General features: G+C 41.7%; 1 protein-coding gene across 1 annotated transcript in view; it reads right to left on the minus strand.

Annotated features, from left to right (window-relative positions):
* The window catches only part of CPA6 (carboxypeptidase A6), a 317,065-nt gene that overhangs the window by 88,043 nt on the left and 214,146 nt on the right, over positions 1-14,876 (minus strand). The window contains exons 3-4 of the mRNA XM_054498415.2: positions 6,997-7,121; positions 616-730 (exon numbers count right to left, since the gene is read on the minus strand). Coding sequence (XP_054354390.2) covers positions 616-730; positions 6,997-7,121 — 240 coding nt within the window. The remainder of the gene's footprint in view (positions 1-615; positions 731-6,996; positions 7,122-14,876) is intronic.

A 14,876-nucleotide genomic window follows, 5' to 3' on the forward strand; every position in this document is an offset into this window, starting at 1 on the left:
AGGTGTTGGCGGAGGCGGGGTTTAATCCAATCTGGGAGAATAGGAACAGCTACCTTTTTGCTTAAGCTGAGATTTGCAGAACAACAACCTGTCCAGGTGAATAGTAAAGGATGTGACAGTGTGGATGATGTGGCTGTCAGTTCTCCAGGTAGGAGAAAAAAAGCATGTTCAAAGGTGCAGAGATGCCCCAAATGAAGCTTTGCCTTTGAGAGGTCTCAACTTTGCAGAGGGTGCAAGTAAGGTCCACTTTACTCATCATTTCCTCAAACTCTGGTTAGCTTTATGTTTCTTGGCTTCTTAGTGAAGGCCATTATAGCTATAATTATAGCAACATTTCCTCACTCTTCCATTGCACTTCCTATGTCCTATGTAAAAGTGGTATGGGTAAAGCAAATGAAATTAAAATTATTTTGATACTTCTTATATACCATCAAAGACTTAATAGAAGAGATAAGGTGCCTGGGCCATGTAAAAGCTACATGTATTCTTCACATAGTACCTTCTCTGTCTTTATGCTTCTCCCCCAGAAGCATAAAACACATCATTTTCTCCCTTAGACCTAAATGATAAAGACGTCTCTATAAAAAACCAGAAAAAGCTCTTTTGGTTACATACTTCTTCTAAGGAGTGATAAACTTCATAATTATATCCAGAGAGGGATCTTCGGTTTCTCTGGGTGTGCGAGCTTCTTCCCTTCTCCAGTGTTTTCTGAAGATCGTCTATGAGGACCCTGGATTTGGAATGACAGACATGATGAAAAGTAAATTGAGACATTGCAAAAATCAGGCAACATCCAAAAAAAATCATATGCATCTATGTAAAGAAAGACTGTGGTGATCAATATTTCTAAAAATACCAAATGTTGGGAAAACGTTATTTTTCAGGAAATGAAAACTGTTAAATAAGTGGTGTAATGAATTTAACGTGTAAAATTATAGGCAGATATCCTCAAGTGATAGTAGTAGTAACAATAGCTACTGCTGATTTGCAGCTGCAACAACCGAATGACGGCTACGAGCACTTAGATTTACTGAGTACTACTTACCTACCAGCAGCCAGGCACTGTGCTATGTCTTTTATGTACATAATCTTAGTTAATAGCCCTATAGTCTATGTGGTAGATTCTCTTGTTATTGGTATTTATAAAATGGGGAAACTGAGTCTCAAAAGGGTTAAGAACTCACCAATATCACTCTACTGGTCAGTGCCAAGCCAGAATTTGAACTTGGAAGGTGAACCCAAATTCCAATCTTGAGATTCTAAGTCCAGGATCACTTCATGAAAACTGAGCCTAGGCTTCTCTTCCATGCCCTTACCACTTTCTTTTTCCTGCTGCTTCTTCCTGCGCACATGCCTTCCATCTCCAAGAGACTGTGCTCACGTCACTACCCAGCACCCCTGACCTAAGACAGAGAGAAAAGGGAAAGGGGAAAAGAAGCTACAGTCCTCAAGAGGAAACTGAAGAAATACCCAGAGTTGGAAAAAGTGATTTCACTGCCTGCAAGCATCAAGAATGCCAAGAGAAGAGAAGCTCAGCCAATTATAGTGAATGCACTTGGAAATTAAAGGCTGAGGCCAGGGCGGGGATTCCAGGCTTTGTGGAACCAGCTCCAGGCAGAGTCATTAGTGTTCTTGATGTGACATGTGAGTTAGATAAATACAGGCCTGTCTTCTCAATGCTCACCAGCCTCCACTAACTAGAGTTTCACACAGTAGCAAAGCGCTTCAGTCATTTGCATTACTTAAAGATGTTAGAAAGCCCCCCAGTGATTTTCCTGGGCCCGGCAGGTGGCTAAAAAGCTTTGCTTTCATATTTTATTTTCCAAAAGAACCTGTTGTTTAATGGTTTAAGTGCTATTAAAAGAACATATAATGGCATCTTTAAATAACTTTCAAGGCTGAAAGTTATTTAAAGCCTTTAATATTAATTTTTAAAAATTATTTTAAAAAATTATCTTGAATCACCTAAAGAAATATTTTCCATTCTATGAAGAAAGCAAATTAACTTAGGGTCATACTAGGTATAGGACATTCTTTTTCATTTACTCATTTGTTATTTATTGAGCACCTACTATGGATAAAACACTTAATCAGGAATTGATCATTGGCTTACTGCTTTTTTTGTTTCAATTTTTGATTTTAAAACTGAAAACATTTTAGAAATCGAGGTAAGGTGAGGTAGCTCAAAGCTTGGTTAAGTCCCCGATGGCTGCTTGCAGTGGCTCAAAATGTGAGTGGGAGGTTGTTGTAAGTCTGAACACCATCTGTATTAGTACTTTCTTTTTTACACTCAAAGTAGGAAGTTACAGATGATTAGGCTTGTATGGGCTAAAGAATTTTACAATATTGCTAAAGTAAGTCTTGAGCCAAATGAACCTCCATGTCAATTTTCTAACTTCCTTGTGTTAGGAGAGAATCTGGGATGGTCAAGAGGGATATGAGTTTGACTAGGGCTGGGGTAGTTATAAATTGTCAATGTATTCCAATACTGCAGGGAACCTTCAGCTATATTTCCTTCACCAAGATCATCTATTATTTCTCCTGGCTACTTTTTTCGATTCCCAGAAACTAAGGAAAAAAAAATGTAGACAGACTTGCCAAAGGCAGAAATCTATACCAGAATCTCCTTCTGAATTTCCAGTTGTTAAAATCTGTGGTACTTTGTTATGGCGGCCCCAGCAAACTAACCCAGGTCTCTGTTCAGTAACTTACATTGCACCCAAACGCAGGCCCTAGGAGATCAACCTTAAATTAAAACATAATTGTGACACTGGAGGTCAAGTCTCATTTTCCTTGTTAAGTAGTTGACTAGAAACTAGCGTATTGATGACAAGGCTATGAAATGGAGTCTCAGAACGGTCTTTGTAAACTGTTGTAGTTTCTTACTTCTTCACAGCCTGTGATGATTCCTACCCCAGTTGTGTATATTTTTGTAATGGTGACTAGAACTATTATAAACTTTCTGAGTGATTCCGTTACTCAGTACAAAACCACCTCCCCAAAGTTTCCAGGGTGGGGAGGGACCCTCCAAACACAGAATTTTTTTTTTTTTTTTTTTTTTTTTGAGGAGTCTTGCTCTGTCACCCAGGCTGGAGTGCAGTGGCGTGAACTCGGCTCGCTGAAACTCCATCTTCCAAGTTCAAGCGATTCTCATGTCTCAGCCTCCCGAGTAGCTGGGATTACAGCCATGCACCAACATGCCCGGCTAATTTTCCTATTTTTAGTAGAGACCGGGTTTCACCATGTTGGCCAAACTGGTCTTAAACTTCTGACCTTAGGTAATCCACCCGCCTCAGCCTCCCAAAGTGCTGGGATTACAGGTGTGAGCCACCACGCCTGGCCAAAAAATAGAAATTTCATCACCAACTTTTACAGGTATTTACTTTATAGAATGACCAAAATGTTTTATGGTAGAATGAATCATTTCGTAGAGGGGAATTGATCACCTAGCGGCCAGACACGTGAGGTCACATTATCTCCACTTTAAAAATCACTATAGCTATACATTATGTATTCTTGTACAGAGTAAATGACAATCTTTTGAAAATACTCCAGGCTACAATACTAAAAGTCAATTAAAATGATCTCTACCTACTGGGCCCATGGAATTTAATTGACTCATATGTTATTATCTTGGGACCAACGAAATGAATAATTCTAAATGACTGTTCTCCATGAAGAGGCAACTGATTTAAAACACTCATTTTTTAGACTTTATTCTCTGTGACATAAAGTGTGATATTTTATTCTATATCAGTTCCACATGACCTATATTTAATGACAGGAAATAGAGACTTGTTAAACTAACTGGTATATTCTTTTCTACTGAGTAGTAATTAATGAAGCATGTGATGGATTACTGAGCACCTATAGATATAATTGCCAAGCTGTTTCCTGTCAGGCATTCAGAGAATCAGAGCAGGCCTTCAAAGCTACAGCAATGACTAAAATGTGTCCAGTATGAACAATAGTTTTATGCACAGCTGTGATTCTGTTCTAGAAGCACAGATAAAATACCTTTCTGTAAAAAGCATATCAGTACTTTAATAAAGCTGTAAATATCCTTCTGGCAGGGCAGTCTCTGTGTGGACCAGGGATGTCACTGTCATTTGGCACCCCTTGGCTCAGCCCTCCAGAGAGACTGGGCCCTCACTATTAACTCACAGAGCCATCAGCCCACCCCAGGCCCCAGGCCCTCCCAGACCCCAAAACTCTGTGGCAGTTTTGACAGTACAACAACCTGCTAAAAGGTTTGGGTAGTTGGAGTAGTCACTTACTCGCATGCCTCTCAACCCCCAAATCTTAGGATTCTCAGCAAAGGGTAAGTCACTCCCTCCTTCTCTATCTCATCTCATTAAGTCACCACACTGCACTTCTCCTAGATCTTCCACTGATGCCCCTTCTCTCCTCCACCTGCTTTTCCCTGTGCCCGCTGGAGTCTCCCTTCCTTTGTAAATGAACTTCCTACATTCTCTAGCCTCTTCAGGGAACTCTCTTTTCTCATATTCTTGCCCCATCAGACATTTGACTTTTTAAAGGATACACATTCTTTTGTGGCTTTCTATTCCCAGTCTCCCTCTCCACCTGCCTACCGTGGGGGCATAAGGGAGGAAGGTCAGCATATTCTCCTGTACGCCATGAATCTTCTCGCTTCCAGGGAAAGCTCATCCTCTCTGCAGCGTCATGCCACTTCTTGCTGCTTTCTTCGAATTCTTGGCTCTGCCTTGATGTTCCTGCCCCAGAAGTACATTTTCTCCCTCCTCCTCTAATCTTGCCATCAGCCGAGGAGATCCAAGATGATTCTCTGTGATTTAGGCCACCTGTTCTTGACTGCACCAGCCTCAAAGATATCCACACAACACTCCCCTTCAATAATCTCTGTGGCTACCTTGTGGATCTTGTCACCAGCCATAAGCATTCTACCCCAGGACTCTGAGCATCCAACTACTCACATTTTGTCAGAACTTCTTTCCTTCTCATTTGTTTCTCTGAGTAACACTACATTGTTTTCAATACAAAGACCTTAATATCTTCTCTGATTCTTCCACTTGGCCCCCTCATCCCTCCTAGATGCTCCTGCCTTCCAATCCATATTAGACCCAGGGATGAATACTTGAACTATTATCTCACTGAGGACCTCAACTTTCTCACCACCCTGACCTTTCCATGGTTCTATCCAACAGAACCTCAGCTCTGTATCAGTGTCACACTCTCTCTTCTCTACAACAACCACTTCTCTCTGTTCATACCCCAGTTTTTCTCTTGGTAATAACCTTTAACCTCTCCTTCCTTACTTTCAGTAGATAATTTTGCTTCTTCATTCATCCAGAAAATTTAGCCATTGGCTGTAATCTTTTTTGACATGTCCACTTTCCTCTCTACAATCTTAAGTAGATCCACCCCATTTATCTCTTCAGTTTTAGAGAATGAGGTATCCTTCCTACTATTCAGACACTCTTCTTTCTGCACATTTTTTCTGGCATCATCGATGTCTCCCTCCCTACAGGCTCTTCCCTCAGCCTACAAATACACCAAGATTTCCCCCTACACAAATCCCAAATCTGCCAGGTAGGGATTGGTGATGCATCTCCTCCCAGTCACTTCTCATTCTCTGCTTCTCTAATTCTAACTGCTAAGAACAGGAATGGACTCTGCTGCTGTGTGTTCTCACCTCCTGTTCACATCTGTGTCTTCTAATGCAAACATTCTAATCCACATTTAGAGTCATCAATGTTCTTTCTATTGCCAGATCCAAAGGAAACTGGTTGGTCCTTTTATTGCTGGATATCACTGCAGCACTTGGTACCCTGGACCCATCTCTTTCTTTAAAGTCTTTCTTTTCTTCTTCAACTCCTCTGACTATCTTCCACTTGCTCTTTTCTTTTTTTTGAGACAGTGTCTCACTCTGTTGCCCAGGCTGGAGTGCAGTGGCGCGATCTTGGCTCACTGTAACCTCTGCCTCCGGGGTTCAAGTGATTCTTCTGCCTCAGCCCCCCAAGTAGCTAGGATTACAGGCACTGCACCACCACACCCAGCTAATTTTTGTATTTTTAGTAGAGACAGGGTTTCACCACGTGGGACAGCCTGGTCTTGAACTCCTGACCTCAGGTGATCTGACCGCCTCAGCCTCCCAAAGTCTGGGATTACAGGTGTAAGCCACCGCACCTGGCCCCACCTGCTCTCTTCTTACTGCTCTAACCATTTTTTTTTAAAAGCAGCCCTCAAAATATCTAAATCTGTTCAAGTTTGTCTACTCAGTTACCCAAGCTAGAAAACTTGGAGTCATCCTTTCACTACTTCCTTTACTACTTACTATCCAACATGAGGAGAGTCTGCTCTGAAATATTTTTTTAATGCTCTCATGATCCTACTGCTCTGGTCCTACTCAGAGCCTCACTCCCTCTTCCCTGGACTAGTGTTTCCTATCCCTTCCACCCCACCCCACTGACATGTGCCTCCTTTGCAATGGGGCAGCACCATCCGCAAGACTAGGTCTGAGATCCTGCCCCTGCACATAAGATTTCCCACAATCTGAACTCCCTGTTTCTCCAGCATCATTTCTTTCTGCCCTCTGACTTGCACTTCATACACTAACCACTCTGCACTCATATGCTGCTTCTTCCTTTGCTTGTGTGGTCCCCTCTGCCTCTGCCTGGCTGGCATACCTCCTGCAGAAAGCCTTTTCCACTCCTGCCTTCTCATCCACCCTCTAGGCCTTGCTAGGCTACTCTCCTTTCTTCACAGAAAAAGGTCTGTTTTTTCACTGATCACTTAGTGGTAACAGTGAATAGTGAAATGAAAGGTCCACATGGTTGCTCCCATCCCCCATTGGACTAATAAACTCTTCAAGGTGCATATATTCATGTCAGTTTTCCCCATATGAAAAATTGTACCCAGAACACTGTTGTAAGCGCTTGATAAATAACCTAAATACAACTACCATTTGGTTCAGTTTAGTACCAATAAATTTTATAGCAAGTGAAAAGGAATGCTTACTTGTACTGGATGTTGGCTTCCTGTAAGAAGGCTAACAGGGCTCGGGAACCATTTTGGGGGATATGGACATCAGTAACTGTTCCCTCTGATACATAGGAGATACTGCTGGGCTGCCACAGGTCCACCTGTAGTGCAGGAACCAACCTATAATTCATATCCAACGTAGGGAGGAAAATCTGTGTCACAATGTCAAACACATTCTTTTGTTTGCATATAGTAACACCAAACATATTTTGGAATTAGACTTAATGCTTACATCATCAGGGTAAAGCTATTTGATCTTGAATTTGAGTTTCCAAATTATATCATATCCAAATAGAATTTGATCATAATTTGCAAGTAATAATTTGAAGACCAATATATTAAAGCTACAAGGTAAAAATGAGATAAAATAGTTTTAGGTATAATTTTGATATTGTTTTAAAATTATTTGCTATGCAAATACTTGAATAATTATAAGAAAAAAAGATATAAATCACCCTTCATCCTACCACATAAGAACACTGTGGTAGCTGGGGACTATTTGGTAATTTCAAATGGAACATTCTCTCATTCTTGGTCTTTTTTTTTCTTTTCTTTTCTTTTCTTTTTTTTTTTTTTGAAACAGAGTCTTTCTCTGTCACCCAGGTTGGAGGGCAGTGGCGTGATCTCAGTTCCCCAGAATCTCTGCCTCCCAGGTTTAAGCAATTCTCCTGCCTCAGCTTCCTGAGTAGCTGGGATTACAGGTGCATGCCACCAGGACCAGCTAATTTTTGTATTTTTTTTTTAGTAGAGATAGGGTTTCACCATATTGGCCAGGCTGGTCGTGAACTCCTGACCTCAAGTGATCCACCCTTCTTGGCCTCTTGGAGTGCTGGGATTACATACATGAGCCATGGCACCCCGCCTAGATGGAACATTCTCTAGGTGCCTGCTCTTCTTCCAACACATGCTTTTCTCCAATTCCTACTCAGCCTTCACTTGTCAATATAAACATCCCTTTTCAAGGAAGACTTGGCTGCTAGGGTAGGTCTCCTTGTCATAGTTCTTAGAGTACCTGGTGCTTCTTTCTTGATGTAGCTTCCTCTTGCCAGAATGTAAGCTCCGGGAGGGCAAAGGGTTTGCCCATTTGGTTACCACCCATCCTGGAACAGTGCCTTGTGTAAATTAGCCACTCAGTATTTGTTGCATGAGTGTAGACCTCCCCCTTTGTAGTAACTCACTACATGTTCAGTATTTTGCAGGAAAGCAGAAGCCACATCTGTTTCCTTACTATAGTGTCCCCAGTGCCTTAGCCAGTGCTCTGCGCCTGGTAGGAGCTTGGCCTTCATCAAAGGCACGATGGAACGCAGATGGAAGGGAGGAGAGCCCTATGTCAGCAGGAGTTTGGGGCATCATTTCTAATTAGGCACAGTTTGTCTTCACAGTCCTGCCTCTGTCTACCCCTGACTGCTCTGGGCTTCCCTCTTCCTGCATCTCCAGCCTTGGAGGATGCTGCAGGGCCTTGATCTCTGCTAAGCCCTTATCTGATAAGGTTTAGTTACTTTATCTTCACTTAAGTATCAGTGCCTGCATTCTGTTAGGAACTCTAGAAGACCAAAAATACTTTGTGACTCAGGAAAATAAACCTCTAATGATACAATTTAGTCTGGAACAGGGTAGAGAGGCTTTTATTTTGGGGACAAAGAGTCTACCTGTTTTCTTTCATGCAGCTGACTCCTCCACTCACTTGCAAGGGCAAATCTGACTCAGCTAACATGCCAGTCCAACAATCAGCGCACAACAGAAGTGTGAGGCTGGAAGGGATGCTGAGAGGTCATTCAATCCATCTGTCAGCCCTTGGGCAAGGACACATCTAGGACTGCACCAAACTCTCCCCGGTAGGTGTGTCTAAACCACATCTTTTAGGTCTCCAAACAGAGGAGAGTAGACAATATCCTAAATGAACTCATTCACATTTAACAAGATTGTCAGGCATTTTTCTCAATCCCTTCTATTGCAGCATAGTTTCTTTTTTTTTTTTTTTGGTGTTCTATTCTTCAGTGAGGAATAGCTGGTTTCTTGCCTTTATAAGAAAAGCATGTTGGTATCTTTCACTTTTCTTTATATATTAGATTTTCTAATCCTTTAGAAGATCGAATCTTTGGGACTTGCTTCTAAACCCATTACAGAGGCAGATTTTTTATATTAAGGATAACAGTTTGCTGCCACCCCTTAATGCCAGTGGATATGAGGAAATTGTTCTGTATTCAGAGGATAGAGAGGCACAGGTAGCTAAAATAATATGAATTACCACTCTGGGGATGAGTCTGTAAGTGCTATTTTCTGGGGTACATGCTGAAATAAGAATCTTCATCCCACAGAAGAGAGCAGCTTCTCCACAGGGAAGTTCCATGAAAGGGACCCTACAGCAAGGCTTGGAGAAAGCTTCCTGGGAAACTTTCTCAGAAAGTGTGCTCAGAAATGTGCTCAGAAAGCTGTTGGCCTAAAGGACAACTGATAAAAAAAGAATTTGCAAAATCAGGAATTCTATTTTGTTGTGATATTAGGAAAGTAAATGAAAATGAATTACTAGTTTTTCTCCAGTAATATTTTAAGGAAAGGTATTTGAATAAGCAGTATGGATATTTCAGTCAGGGTGGTGGCAGGCAGGTGCCTATAGAAGACATATGGGACAGTAATTACCATCTGAGATTTATAATGTTTCATCTGCTTTATAGATATTTCTAACCTTTTCAATAACACTTTGAGGAGGAATTAATTGTAGATACATTTAATGAAGGAGAAGATTCAGGTTCATAGAGGCTAAGTCACTTTCCCAAGGTTGCACAGGTACAAAATGGCTGATACAAGACATGCTTAACAGCAGTGCCCATAATTTACTGACCCGGTTCATGTCTTCAGGATCTTCCGAGAATATGCCAGAAAAATAAGCATCTTCCAACTTCCTGACCTAGTATTTGGGGAGGTCTGGTCAGTAGGTCTCACATTCTGGTCTTTCCTGTGGGGTTATTTATCCCATAAATTCATATGCAGGTATTTCAAGGTTCCAATCATCCCCCTGTGTGTAAGTTCCTATCAATAGTTTCCTTAGGGCCTGATCACATCTGGATGAGATAATTAGTAGTTCTGAACTGCAAAGCTGTGTGATTCTGGTATACAACATAACAAAAGTATCAAGAACCTTATCAGGATGGTCCAAGGCTGTTTGCCAACCATTCCAGGTATTTGCTGCAAGCAGCCACCTGATACTCTATAGGAAAGGATACTCCTTTGTAGAGCCTTCTGGCCTAGGAACCTGGTGACTATTCCCGTGTGTTCCTTTCCTCACATGATTACTACTCACATATATACAGACATGTTTAAGAGGCCAAGGTATTTCAGTGTCTTGCTCAATCTGACAGCCATGGGCTGGAATCCTAGCTCTGGCAGCATTGGCTATGTGACTTTGGGGAGGTTAACATTTTAACATTTCTTAGCCTCAGTATCCTCATGTGTACTGTGAAGATAATCTTAAAAATATACCCAACAGGCTTTCTTGGAGGATTAATTGGAATCATAGAAGCAATAGCAGAGGGTCACATAGTAGAGCTCAAAAGATAGTCACTGTTTCTTATTATTGCTATTTGAAAAGCATATGAAAAGAAGGGCTGGATGGAATAAGGACAGAGTTCAACTTCGTATGGTTAAGATGAAGAACATGGTGAGATTGTGTCCCTATTCAGAGAGATTAAAACCTAGAGATGGCTTTAAGGGTGTAGGGGCAGGAAGCAATAAATATACGAAAAATATAAACAGTTGCAGGAACGTTTCCTAGCACAAAGTCAAATGGCTGAATTAGAAGCCATTATAGTGGTGGTGAATTCCATGGGCCCTGGAGTCTGACTCCCTACGATCTGATCTAGGCTCCCATTTAGTCTTTGTGTGATTTTGGGCAGTTTTCTTAACTTTCTGGGCCTTGCTTTCTTCTTTGGTAAATTGAAGATGATAATTATATCTTCCTTATTGGTCAATATTTAATAATGTTAGTAGTGATAATGGCAGGAGACAGACAAATTCCTAGGCAGACAGGGACAGGTACCCGGTGAAACTCGACCTTCATGCCAAAGACAGCCTGAAGCCTGAAAACTGAGCTGTCAGTTCTGGGTGGAGTCCATGAGCTGAGTGAGAACTTCCTTGATGCCTTTTAGCTAATTAAATTAAATGGTGATTTTTTCAGGCCCGCCCATGGACCAATCAGCATAATTGGTCCCCCATTCTGAGCCCATAAAAACACTGGACTCAGCGTCACAGATGGCTACCCACTTTCAGGCCCCCTCTCACACGGTGGGCTACTCACTTCAGGTCCCCTCTGGTGTTTAGAGTTTCCTGTGGCTCAATAAAATTTTTCTCTGCCTTGCTCACTCTCCAGTGTTGGTGTACCTCATTCCTCTTAGTCATGGGACAAGAAGCTGGAACCCACCAAAGAACTGTAACACATGCTCCTGCTCACTGAGCTACAGGAGTGAGAAAAAACTGCTGGGTGTTACATGCCCCCGTTCACCGAGTTGCAGGCGCAGGACTGAACAAGCTGTGACATGCTGCCATTCTCTGAGCTGCGAGGCGGTGGGAATGAGTGAGCTGTGACACACTCCCATTCACCAAGCTGCCGATGGCGAGAAAAAGAGAAAGCTGTAACACTTCTTGGGGGCTCAGACCTTGGGACTCCCTGGGCGAGAGCTGTAACACCCCTGGGGCTTCCTTGTTGCTGGCATCTCCCAGTTTTTGGGTGCTACTGCATTCCTCTCATCCAGATGCTGGTGCCCAAGATGGAAGCCAGTTGCAGCATGCTGGGTCCAGCCACTGGCTGTGGCAGATGCAGTGGGCAGGCAGCGGATCCAGGCTGGGGCACAAGCTGAGTGCAACCTACTGGGCTGAGTGGGTGGAGTGGGCCGGGCGGCCTGAGTGAGACCTTGGGCAGAGGTCACAGTGGCTGCAGAGATTTCTGGCTGACGAAGTGGTACCGAAGGAATCCTATAATAGTAGTAGTTATTTTTGTTACCGTTATCATGGAGATTAGAGAGATTATAGAAAATGCAGTGATTAGGAGTGTGAATTCTATAGCCAGGCAGCCTGGGTTTGAATCCCAGTTCTGCCACTTGTAGGCTGTTTTACTGCAGGCAATCTACTTAGCTATCTGCACTTCAGTTTCCTCATTTATGAAATGGGACTATAAATAGCATATTTTAAATATATTTGTTAGGCTTAAATGAATACATACACACAAAGTACTTAAAATAGTCCTGGTGGGCCAGCCGCGGTGGCTCACACCTGTAATCCCAGCACCTTGGAAGGCAGAGGCAGGCGGATCACAAGGTCAGGAGATTGAGACCATTCTGGCTAAAACAGTGCAACTCTGTTTCTACTAAAAATACAACAAAATTAGCCAGGCGTGGTGGCAGGCACCTGTAGTCCCAGCTACTCGGGAGGCTGAGGCAGGAGAATAGCATGAACCTGGGAGGCGGAGCTTGCAGTGAGCTGAGATGGCGCCGCTGCACTCCAGCCTGGGGGAAAGAGCGAGACTCCATCTCAAAAAACAAAAACAAAACCAAAAACAAAAGTCCTGGTGACTTGGAGCATTCATTAAATGATAAATAATTCAAAAGTCAAAAAAAAATTCTTTGCAATGAAAAGAAGTAATAATTCCACTGAGCACCAATGTCATGGCTCTTGGTTCTTGTGCTGTGCTTACTTATTGGCCTGGCCTGCTTCTATTGGCCTAGCACTTGCCTATCTTTTAGCCCAGGGCTAATTACACACCTGGTTCAGGTACCATGGGATGGGGCTCTCAGTATCCCCCAGCAGCTTCAGTGTGAGTCCTATACGTGGATGTGGGAAGATGCTTAAGGTGCTCTGTCAACTTGGTAAGAGATGGCCGGCTTCTTAGCTGCCCAAAATAGCACAGAAGCGGACTTTCCTGCTCTATATTTATTCTCAGTTTTTGTTGGTTTGGAAAAGGGTTAGGCAGGGCACTTATGTGCCATGTCATAGGATTCTGAGTAAGAAAACTTGATATCAAGTTTGTCTTCGACTAGTGTTTAGTTTACACAATCATATCAATTCAATATTAGTTTACACAAAATCTTAATATCCTGCAAAGTACCTTATTTACTCTTAAAATTCTTTTTGGTCTGCACTCATTTAGCTTTCTTGGATCTTCTTTTAGGATCTTTTGCTGTGGATTCTTGGAGAGCTTCTCTACCCTCCAAGTTTAGGTCAAGGTATGTTTGTTGTCTGCTTTCATAGAATTTTTTTTTTCACAGTCCATAACTTTTAATTATGTCTCATTTGCATCAGTAATTGTTATGAGTTTCCTAGGGCCGCCATAACAAATTGCAAAAGATGGGATGGTTTAAAACAATAGAAATCTATTCTCTCACAGTTTTAGAGTCCAGAAGTCCAAAATCAAGGTGTTGGCCAGGCTGTGCTTTCCCAGAAGCTCTAAGGGAGATTTCTTACTAGCTGTTTCTAGTTTCTGGTGGCTTTAGGCATTCCTTGGCATGTGGCCACATCACTCCAGTTTGTGCCTCCATCTTCCCATGGTCTTCTCTTCTGTGTCTTCTCCTCTTCTGTCACTTGCCCAGGATGACCTCATCTCCAGATTCTTAAGTACATTTGAAAACACTCTTTTTTTTTTTCAAATTAGGTCACATTCACAGGTCTTGAATGTGGTTAGGACACAGACACATCTTTTTTGAGGACACCATTCAACCTACTACAATTGTCATGTTAATATTTGTTTCCCCCATTCTCTGTGACAGTAGGGACTGATATATTTTCTTTAAATATATCCTCTCTCCAAGATTTCTCTAGAGCATTTCTAGATTCTGAATCCTATTTCCCCTTACCATGGAACTGACAAGGTAGTCCACTTGAATTTTGTCCACTCATCCCATTTCTCAACTTACATGTCCTTAATTTTGAAGTTTTATTACATTTAGGTATAATCCTAGACTATACTGCTTCATAGGTCACAGTACTATATTATTTTCTGATGACTGTAACAGCCACTGTAGTCACACAGTTAAAGAAAGGCTTATTTTTCACTGTATTATTTGTCCTTGCTCTACTTATGACTTGCCAACATTTCAAATATTGGTGGGCTGCTGACAGGGAAACTTGGCCAAAGATCACGGTCTTCTGTGAACCAAAGGTTCCGGTTAGGTTGTTGAAATTCTGGGACTAATTTTACATAGGCCCATCCTTTCTTTCCAACCACAGAAGTAATTTGCAATTTATCACTTTCCTAAAGCATAGCCCCAATAATTCCAACAAAAGACCCTGGAAATTTAGGTAAACTAAAGCTCTAGTTGTTTTGTCATTGAAGAAAAATGAAAATATATCAACTAACAACTAATTAGGCATTGAAATAATAATAAAAATTGGTGGGGGCCCAACAGTGAAATAAAATTAGACCAGTCCAAATGGAAGCATTGCTTAAGAATATAAATTTCAATATAATAGAAATTAATGCCACCAGCCTGAGTACTAGTTATAAGTCAAGCATTATTCCTACAGCATTAGTAAAGGAAGAAGTTCTGGTAAAACTCTATTTTGGTGCCCAAGTTTTCCCCTTAATTCTCTTCAAGGCTGAATGCTGATTGCCATAATGGGATAGTATCTCTCATTTATCAAAACAAAGTGCATGTGTTGGAAAAGAAAAAGATTCTAAACGTTTCCCTGAACTACCAATTGATACCTCACCAACCTGAAATGATTGTTGAAGCCCATCAGTCAAAGACTGTCAAGACAGGTCATTATCTTAAATGAAACATCTCAAACAGAAAGTTAAATATTGCATGTTCTCACTTATAATTGGGAGCTAAATAATGTGTACACAGAACATGAGTGTGAAATAATAG

The sequence above is a fragment of the Pongo pygmaeus genome, chromosome 7 (genome assembly GCF_028885625.2).
Source record: "Pongo pygmaeus isolate AG05252 chromosome 7, NHGRI_mPonPyg2-v2.0_pri, whole genome shotgun sequence".
NCBI classification, from domain to species: domain Eukaryota; kingdom Metazoa; phylum Chordata; class Mammalia; order Primates; family Hominidae; genus Pongo; species Pongo pygmaeus.